Genomic DNA, 10,598 nt, shown 5'->3' with positions numbered 1-10,598 from the left:
AGAYAGGAGGGAGTGGGGCCTAAGATGATTTTATAAATAAGCATCAACCAGTGGGTCTTGTGACGGGTATACAGAGATGACCAGTTTACAGAGGAGTACAGAGTGCAGTGATGTGTCCTTTAAGGAGCATTGGTGGCAAATCTGATGACCGAATAGTAAAGAACATCTAGCCACTTGAGAGCACCCTTACCTGCCGATCTATAAATTATGTCTCCGTAATCTAGCTTGGGTCTCTCATGCCATTCAACTCTGCACGCTACAATTTGAATGAGAGAGTAGAGTGCGTCGTTGGATTGATCAGACTGAGTTTTTTTCTTTTGTCTGTACTCTGCCAATGTTAACGCATCGTAATAGAAAATATTGAATGTTTTTTTGATTATACCCTGAATCAGGGTTAGTTTGGCATCTATGGTGAAAGAGGAGCGATTACGATAGAGGAAACCAAGTCTAGATTTAACTTTAGCCTGCAGCTTTGATATGTGCTGATAGAAGGACAGTGCACCGTCTAGYCATACTCCCAAGTACTTGTATGAGGTGACTACCTCAAGCTCTAAACCCTCAGAGGTAGTAATCACACTTGTGGGGGGAGGGGCATTATTCTTACCAAACCACATGACCTTTGTTTTGGAGGTGTTCTGAACAAGTTTAAGGGTAGAGAAAGCTTGTTGGACACTAAGAAAGCTTTGTTGTAGAGCATTTAACACAAAATCCGGGAAGGGGCCAGCTGAGCATAAGACTATCATCTGCATATAAAYGGCTGAGAGAGCTTCCTACTGCCTGAACTATGTTGGTGATGTAAATTGAGAAGAACGTGGGGCCTAGGATCGAGCCTTGGGGTACTCCCTTGGTGACAGGCAGTGGCTGAGACAGCAGATTTTCTGACTTTATACGCTGCACTCTTTGAGAGAGGTAGTTAGCAAACCAGGCCAAAGACCCCTCAGAGACACCAATACTACCGTATCAAAAGCTTAGGCCAAGTCAATAAAAATAGCAGCACAACATTGCTTAGAATCAAGGGCAATGGTGACATCGTTGAGGACCTTTAAGGTTGCAGTGACACATCCATAACCTGTGCAGAAACCAGATTGCATACCCGAGAAAATACTATAGACATCAAGAAAGCCAGTCGGTTGATTATTGACGGATTTTTCCAACACTTTTGATGAACAGGGTAAAATAGAAATAGGCCTATAACWGTTAGGATCAACTTGATCCTTTAAATAAAGGATGAACCGTGTCTGCCTTCAAAGAAATGGGAACCTCCCCAGAAAGGAGATAGGCTTGGCGATGATAGGGGCAGCAACCTTAAAGAAGAAAGGGTTTTTGGGGTCAAGTTTAAGGAGCACCTTAAGCACAACGAACTGAGTGAATGCCTGCAGGGAGAAACTTTGTTGCGGGGCAGGGGRAAAAGAGGGAGAAGCATCGGGGATAGTTGCATGTTAAGAGAATTCTGTTCTCAATGTTCTTAAACTGAACTTCAATTAAACTACTCAGTCTGCAACCCAGAGTTTGTAAGATTCTGGTTGAATGAAACAGACGGAGTCCCAGCTTACAATAGTCAGAATGTTTATTCACGAGAGCTCCGAAAATCATACAATGCACACTTGGTTATATACCTCACATTTGGTCATCAATGCCCTGACACTGTCAATGCCATTTACAAGTCTTACTTCAACACGTAMATTGCTTATCATATCCTGCAACGTTACACAATCTACTGCAAGCCTAACGGTTTCTCCCCTCCCTGGGTGGGGAGACCTCCTTCCCTGTTCACAGTGGTCACAAGTTGTCTGCCACAGTTCCTTGTCTGTTAAACAGTTCCTCTTTTTCTATGCAMAATTCTAGTCTTATGATTCAAATACATCTCACTCCATTATCCAGTGGCAGGATGGAATACTGTTAGTTATTGCCTTAAGATTCATTTGAAAGTATAAATCATTTAGTCATTATCTTACCATTACCTTAAACATATGAATCTCCATAACATCGCATTAGAAGGGGTGGGAGATAAGGAAATGTTGGACGGGCAAGGAAGGATTGGCTGAGTCAAATAGGAATCCTGACTTAATGAGCTCATGMATGTGCTTCTTGTTAGTAACAACCACATCATCAACATTAAGGGACATGGGCAGCTGTGAGGAGGAGGGTTTATTCTCCAGGTCTTTGACTGTTTTTCAGAACATCTTGAGGTTAGGGGAGAGAATGGGAGAGAATGGCTCCTTAAAGTAACTAACTTTGGCCTTCACAGTCAGGTAATATCTACAAATTAAACCTAAAACATTTTTACACTGTACTCAATATAATCCTGAATATAAAACTGTTTTAATTCATCTACTGCATATGTGAAAGAGTGTTGACTTCCATTCCGTCCCTAGGAGGGTTGCGTCACTTGAGTGGGTTGAGTCACTGATGTGGTCTTCCTGTCTTATCCGGTGTCCTGTGTGAATTTAAGTATGCTCTCTCTAATTCTCTCTTTCTCTCTTTCTTTCTTTCTTTCTCTCTCTCGGAGGACCTGAGCCCTAGGACCATGCCTCAGGACTACCTGGCATGGTGACTCCTTGTTTGTCCCCAGTCCACCTGGCCGTGCTGCTGCTCCAGTTTCAACTGTTCTGCCTGCGGCTATGGAACCCTGACCTGTTCACTGTGATTACTATTATTTGACCATGCTGGTCATTTATGAACATTTGAACATCTTGGCCATGTTCTGTTATAATCTCCACCCAGCACAGCCAGAAGAGGACTGGCCACCACTCATAGCCTGGTTGCTCTCTAGGTTTCTTCCTAGGTTCTGGCCTTTCTAGGGAGTTTTTCCTAGCCACAGTGCTTCTACACCTGCATTGCTTGCTGTTTGGGATTTTAGGCTGTGTTTCTGTACAGCACTTTGATATATCAGCTGATGTAAGAAGGGCTATATAAATAAAATTAGATTTGATTTGACGTATATTAAAAACCAAATACTAATTKAATAATAATTTAATCAAAGCAAAAACATTTATAATGCACTTGCTTGAGTGAGACTGAAATGATTGATAGAGTTGTCAGGCATCCAAGGAATGTAAAATGTAGTGTATTATGAGCCCTTGGAACTCCRAATGATACAATATTAAGACAACAGGTGCTTTGGTTGGGAGGGAGAGCAGTGTAGCAGATACMCAGACGTAGGCAGGTACTGGAGTAGAATGAACATTAAGAATCTTTAGAATTTATTTAATTTTGTCCTTAAAAAATGTGTCCACAGAAAAGTCTTCAGCCAAAAAGTGCAAAAATAATMTTGATTTCTTATATTCCCAGTGTTCATTTCCGTTGGTTGCTTTCATTTCAGCGCATCTAATTTGTAAACATTTCAACTCTATTAAATTATAACTTTTTATCAATTCCACAAAAAATGAACAGCCATGAAAATAAAGTTCCCTTTCTTCTCTTTGTTGTAATGTAAGTGTCAAGAAAATCCCCAACGACGCTTTAGTGTTCTTATAGATGCAAAGGAAAGACAATGTATTCTGTTGAGCCCATTGTCAGCCATTATCTGGGTGTGTCTGACAGGTAATTACTATCAATCCAGCGAGATATACGTGACAAGTGGATTTTGCACCCCTCGTACACAGGAAATAGATGGCTGAAAAATACACATCCTCAGGTGGGCAGGGCATGCCTATTGCTAAATAAAGGCACCATACAACTGTGATTACAACAAGACAGTATMATTTCTAATTCTCAGCACAACCAACATTTTCCCAATTATAAATGGAATTGGAATACAACAGATATCATTTACATCACATTATTGGCATCTATCAAATGCTGACATTGAACTATTTATAAACATTTTTGTCCACCGCAATTTAGATGTGTTAGAATTAGACTCAGTGTTTAGTCAAAATATGACCTACAATCTGTTCTAAATCTGTTCTCTCTCATTTAAATATTTTATTAACTACTTCGATTTTATTCTTGTAGCAAAAAGTAAGGTAAATTTGACGAATGCAGTGAATTCTGTAGGAAATACATACGGGTCATATTTGACCCACATATTATGAAAACTTGGGGTAGTGATGCAAAAACAATTTTTACTTCAAAAATAAGATAAGACACATTAAAGACACATTTTAAGAAATTCCTGGAATATTAGATGATGAATTTCTTTTTTGGGGGGGGTCGATACAGCAAAGAAAAACATTAGGCCGGGGCATATGCATCCTAGGGTCAAGTTTAAATGTTTTTACTATAACTCTTTCAAGTCTTTTGTGATGATATGAGACARTAATTCTGCTTGCTGTTCATAGCACAGAACAAATACTGTGCTTTGGAAATTTATTTTGTTTTTGCCACAACTTTATGTGCAGACTCATAAACCACTGCTTAGTTTAATAATTCCCTTGTCGTGATGTTTTTGTTATGTTCCGTAGTGACTAGACATGGCATATCTCACAACCAGTCTCTGGGAACCTCTGAAGACGCCTCCCTGTTATTAGGATCAGTATCTGTAGGCCAGTTTACGTTTACGCCAATAAGGCCTAGAATGACTTACAGCTGGGATTGCATGAGATAGGCACAGGCTCTGATTCTCCCCTGAAAATAATATAAAGTTTTTTCTTTTTCAAAATGTAAAGTACTATCAGTTTAATACTATGTGTACAACAATGGATACACTCAATCTCCATCTCACTACCCTAACCTTGTTCACTGAACATAGACAGAAGACTCTGAATCTGTCCACAGCTCTACCTCCACACCAGAGGTAAGCAGATCATAGTGACCATATTACTGTGGTAGTAATTAAACATGGATTCAACTCTGTTAAAGAATCACAATATTGACAGTTTGAATATTGTAGAATACTAAATACTTAAAGTGATAGTTCACTTCAAAATGTAACTTTGTCAGAAGTTTTCAGACTTGAAACGGTATCTAATGTCAAGTCCACACCCTTCAGTTGTGTACATCCAGCAATATACCTAAATCCTAAATCAATGAATAAGTTATAGTATATTTTTCAAGAACACTGCTGATTTTATCATGTGTTCTTTCTGCTTTCAGGACCCTTGCTGTTGTGACAAAATTGACACCTGAAATGTCCACAGAATTTACAGACACTTTGTGCAGGTGAGAATGTATTTCAGATAGCATATATTGTGACTATTAATGTTGTATGTGTGATTGTCTTGTGCCCTCCAGGCTCCAGTGCTCCCATGCAGGTCTGTTCCAGTGCAGTTTGACAGGGCTGGTGTTTCTGATGAAGGGGGAGGGGGAAGTGCTGTACAGAACTGTCYAATGGGATGAGAATCTCCTGCACTCCACAGGCCAGACTCCTGCAGGACCCCTGTTCAGTATTGAGTGTCATCAGGGGTCTATCTGTCAGCTACATCTCCCACACTGTGAGATTCTCTCTGGTGAGTTACACACCACTCACAACTATCATCAAGATGACCAATACAACAGCCAAATGACAGTGGATGAGTAAGATATATTTGTTTTGTAGGAGAGGGTCTTGATATCCTGTCTGTGGCCCATGTTACTGGTGACAGTGTGGAGGTTTTACCACCACTGAGGGTGACTGACACACACGTAGTGGTGAACATCACAGACCTCTCCTTATGGGGCCTGGTCAGAATGTTTAGACCCTTCCTCTCGATCAAGGGACAGGTGCTGCCTTTCCTCCAATCATTCGGCCATCCTCAGTCAGTTCTGAATGTAATCGTCCTGCCATCAAATGTGCCCCTCAATGAGGTACAGACCAAATCCATGCGCTAACCAGAACATGTCTTGTCATGTATTTTAGAACGGTTCTGCTTACCTAAAGAAGTCTGCAAAAATAACGAAATGTTAATTTTTTTTTATACGTGGCCTTCCTTTAGGCAGGAAATGGCCTGATAGGGGCTGATGGAGATRAGGTGTGGGCAGGACGTGTCCTTCTGCAAGGTAAAACCATACAATTATTCTATCATTTCACTCAGGCGGCAGTAGGTAAACTCCCATTACAAATAAATAAATGTGCAACTGAATGCCCAACTGAATATGGTTGAGGTATCTAATATCTGAATGAATCCCTGATTAATTGGGAAGGATGCATACCAGCAGGGTTTTGGACCTCAACGCCTGTATTTGAGCAGAGGGTCTCTAAAGGGTCTCTTAACCAACCACCATTCCGATCTTACTGTGGCCTTACAGTGTCTGTAATGTGAATTAGCTGGTGGTGCGATTGTGGAAGGGTTCAGCTGCTGCACCCCTAACGTAAATACTGGTCTGGCACAGCGTATATTCAGACCTAGGTCAAACACATATGTGAAATATTTGAGCTGTGCTTGATTTAGTTTGCGTAGGTAACTGTATTATACACAGTTGAATGTCTTTAAAAAAAAAAAAAACCTCCCCCAACTTCCAGGTGCTGTGTTGATGGGAGGGGATCAGGCTGAGACCAATCAGATGATTTCAGCAGAAGATCTGCGTTCTGTGAGGACTGATTTTGTAGATGGAGTGTCAATACCTGTGCTCGAAAGTCTATTGGACAGACTTCTGCATTGGAAAGTCTGCAGTAAACTTGAAATGGAGAAAGGGAAGGTGATTCTTGAGAGGGCAGTGAAGGCACGTGAAGTCATTGACAAGCATGTCCAATAATGAAAATCCTTCTGGTTGGACTGGAACCCTTCTTTTGCCGAACGCTTGGTTTCCACGGAAACATGTTGGAGTATGAGGCATTGATAAGCATGGCCAATGATGTATGTTTTCAATGATACAATTGGTCTGTAGTTTGCATATTGAGTGAAATCTATTGTCAATTCACCTTATTAACACTGCGTCCATTAATAATTTAACAATGTTCATTTTACAACGTTAAAATGTTCTAACGTGATAAGATGTTGAAACCAATTCAAAAACCTTTGTAAAGTGTGACCTGTAGATAAAACGAATGATTCACACCTACACATGATTTGGGATAGTGAGAAGAACAATGCAATCACATTGTCATTGTCATGTGTGCTGATATTAACTGACATGTCAATGTATTCTTTACCTGCACTAGCTGTCTATGTTAGAACATTAAGCTGTGAATAAGGCCTATCCCGTAGTCACATCATATTCTGTTTGACATGATAATCCCCTCCATGATTAGTTACGACGCGATTGATGTTTCATTAATTTTTATTTATTTATTTTTATTTCACCTTTATTTAACCAGGTAGGCTAGTTGAGAACAAGTTCTCATTTACAACTGCGACCTGGCCAAGATAAAGCAAAGCAGTGCGACACAAACAACAACAAAGAGTTACACATGGAATAAACAAACATACAGTCAATAATACAATAGAAATTGTGTTATAGTATTTTAGTCAAATACAAAAATGAATTTATTTTTGTTAACATGATATGGTGCTTTATTTTAATTTGTATCAACGATATTTTCAATGATTAGATTGTCATCGATTGATCATCTCTTAATTAATTTCAGTAATTTTTTTTGTTCAAAACTACAATAAAGAGGATAAGATAAAACATTTCCTGAGGAGAAGCTTGAAAATAAGCTTGAAAATAAGCTTCAAATAAGCTTCAATAAGCTTATGAAAATAGGTGAAAAGAACATGGACATGTACAGGAGATGAATGCATGTAGGTTTACTGTACATCAGTCCAAACCTAACACAACTTTTTCTTCTTGTTGAATATCCTTTTATACAGATTATGCAACTCCACCCCCTGGTGTCCATCGTATGTTACTACTCCTCTATTAGGCTTGTTCCTTTCAATCTGTAGTATATATACATTGGTCTATAGACTACTCAACTGCAGTTCACTTGTTATCTCATCCGGTCATTGGATTAATCAATTAATACATTTTTTTAAGGGGTCAAGCACTATTACGTGGAATTCCCCTATTGTTATAGGACTCCTAGTTTGGGGACCACGGATTTAGAATTGGCACTTGGAACTGGCTTAATCTAAACAAGTTAGCCATCTTTTTGAGGAACCAGTCAGCAACATTCCAGTGACCAATACCAGTCCATGTACCGGGGGTTGAAGACCACTGAATAAAGATAGCACTTCACTTGGAATTGGTGGCAGTTGGCACTCTACCTTTGTGAAGTGCAGTGATTTCTATCTGCTCCAGCCAGGGATGGGACGAAGCCTAGCTGTCTGTCAGGGTTAACCTACTACAGGTATTACAGGTGCAGCTCTGTTAATAACAGACTCTAACCCAAGAATAGAGACACTCATTAATAACATTTTACTGCAGCGGGCTAAATCAGGGCCACACAGAGTGTTTCTTGGTAGTCTTAAAGAAATCTAGCCTACCTGGTTACTTTGAAACAAAAGTATACACCTCACATGGTTATGGACTTAAAAACAAGAAGACAACTGTACTGTGTCAGATAAAGAGTTGAAATGTATTACATTTTGAGTTTGTATTCCAATATTACACTTTACAGACATCACAGAAGACTGAAATATAGAAACACCAGATTTTTGGCGTTTTTTCAATTTTTATTATGTTTGTTAATTATTTAAAATATTAATAATTTGGTCATTTGACTGTTAATGAGAATGTCATTACAGCATTCTAACAAAGATGGGTTCGTTGAGTTCATTAGTTTAGTATTAGCACGCACGCACGCACGCACGCACGCACGCACACACACACACACACACACACACACACACACACACACACACACACACACACACAGCCAATCCACTGTAGCCATCTGTAACACACCCTTATGTCTGCATCAGCCCTGCAGGGTTGGAGGCCTGGCTCAGGTTCAAGTCATACTCGTGTTTTTCTCTCTGTTGTCTCGCGCTAAGTGAATGCGTTGTCCTGACATTTCTATCCAAACCTTTTTCTCTTCAGATTAGCACAACATGGCGGTGGCATTAAATCTAATCCCTTATGAAGGTCCTATGTACCAGGGGGATTTCAGGCCAGTTTGACAGGAGTTAATTAGATGACAGTGCAGGAACAGTAAAACGTATTATTACATCAAAATAAAAAAATCGAATCACATTTTATTTGTCACATGCGCCGAATACAACACAGTACGCACTACCCTCTGTAGTGTCTTGCGGTCGAAGGCCGAGCAGTTGCCATACCTGGCTGTGATGCAACCAGTCAGGATGCTCTCGATGGTGCAGCTGTAGAAATTTTTGAGTATCCGAAGACCCATGCCAAATCTTTTCAGTCTCCTGAGGGGGAATAGGCATTGTCGTGCCCTCTTCATGACTGTCTTGGTGTGTTTGGACCATGGTAGTTTGTTGGTGATGTGGACACCAAGGAACTGGAAGCTCTCAGCCTGCTCCACCACAGGCCCGTCGATGAGAATGGGGACGTGCTCGATGGGAGTAGAACAAAAGAAAGCAGTTGAACGTGATAAGTCATCAAAAAGTCACACAAGTTGTTTGTTTGTCTAAACACAATCAATATGAAAGGTCAAAGGTCATCCTCCTGGTTCATTTTAGGGCCTGGGGTTTTTCCTTGTTCCATGGACTCTAGTCTAGTTCCTAGTTTTTCAGAGGATGGGAAAAATGATGATGCAATATGGACGGGGCTTTGTCTCATCTTAGGAATTATTCCTAGTAATTCTGCCTCGTCCTAGAATTCCCAGGGATTGTGGAAAAAATTCCCAAACTGACATAATGCCATGAAACATGGGCTGTTGATAGTTATGTACAGGATAACACCTGACTTCACTGAAACATTTAGTCTGTTGACAAACAAGTGACACCTCRTCCTCACTCGGTCTAAACCACACTATTCTGTTAAGGGATGAGTGGTTAGGGCCTATATAAAAGCCCTTAATGAGGATGTGATTTAGCTCTCTGCCCTTTTGACAGTTGCTTTCTTCACTGTGTTACACCCAAATGGGAGGCAATAGACAGAGAGAAAAGGATAGATAACTATTGGAGAGCTGTTGTGGTTACTTTCTCTCTATGTGTAGATGACAGTAATCAACCTGCTGAGTTTGGCTGTGGTACAACAGAAAGTTAGCTAGGCTTGTTCCTACCTGCCCAGAGAGCCTATGCTGACTGGATCTAGTGTGTTCTCTCTCTCCTGCATCCCGCCCCTCTACCGACACACACTCAAACGCCTACACATACACGCATGCAAACGAACAAGGAAGTACAAACATGCAGCTGTGATCAGGCCTCCAGTGTGTGTGTGTGTGTGGGGGGGGGGGGGATTGGGGGGTACATTGTGGGACAGGGAACAACCAACAGTCCTCATCCTCTTTCACACCCTTCTCAGTGAAATGAATAAGGACTGCTTCTGGAACAACAACAACAGAAATGTCTCTCTCCTTGTCAGCTTCTGCTGCTGTTACCTTTCATTCACCTCAGCCAGACTCGTGGCGTTGACTGACTGACTGACCAAAGTGTGATTCCCATTGAGAATTGTAGACCTGGAATGGTTCTTCTTGATTTGATTGGCATGTGAGCCCGCAATGAAAGTGGATGTAAAGCAGAGGTAAAGTCGTTAAAGTTGCTTTGGAACAGGAAACATGTTAATTGCAACATATTAGACTTCATTAATTGGTTCAACGTTGTTCAAACGTCTTATGTTTCAGCTGTAAACTAAACAAGCTTCAATGGTTCTTAAAATGGTTTCTG

The 10,598-nt window shown here is 40.5% G+C and overlaps 1 protein-coding gene across 1 annotated transcript; it reads left to right on the top strand.

Annotated features, from left to right (window-relative positions):
• Window positions 1-1,117: 1,117 nt before the first annotated feature.
• LOC111968886 (NACHT, LRR and PYD domains-containing protein 1-like) lies at window positions 1,118-7,438 on the top strand. Its single transcript, XM_023994824.2, has 6 exons — window positions 1,118-4,738; window positions 5,038-5,103; window positions 5,176-5,390; window positions 5,480-5,727; window positions 5,856-5,919; window positions 6,383-7,438. The coding sequence occupies exons 1-6, from the start codon at window positions 4,629-4,631 to the stop codon at window positions 6,613-6,615; spliced, it is 936 nt and encodes a 311-aa protein (XP_023850592.1). The 5' UTR covers window positions 1,118-4,628; the 3' UTR covers window positions 6,616-7,438.
• The last annotated feature ends 3,160 nt before the right edge of the window (window positions 7,439-10,598 follow it).

This window comes from Salvelinus sp. IW2-2015, linkage group LG9, assembly GCF_002910315.2.
Source record: "Salvelinus sp. IW2-2015 linkage group LG9, ASM291031v2, whole genome shotgun sequence".
NCBI lineage: Eukaryota > Metazoa > Chordata > Actinopteri > Salmoniformes > Salmonidae > Salvelinus > Salvelinus sp. IW2-2015.
The sequence above is the reverse complement of the archived record's forward strand: the minus strand, read 5'-3'. Positions and strand labels throughout refer to the sequence as shown.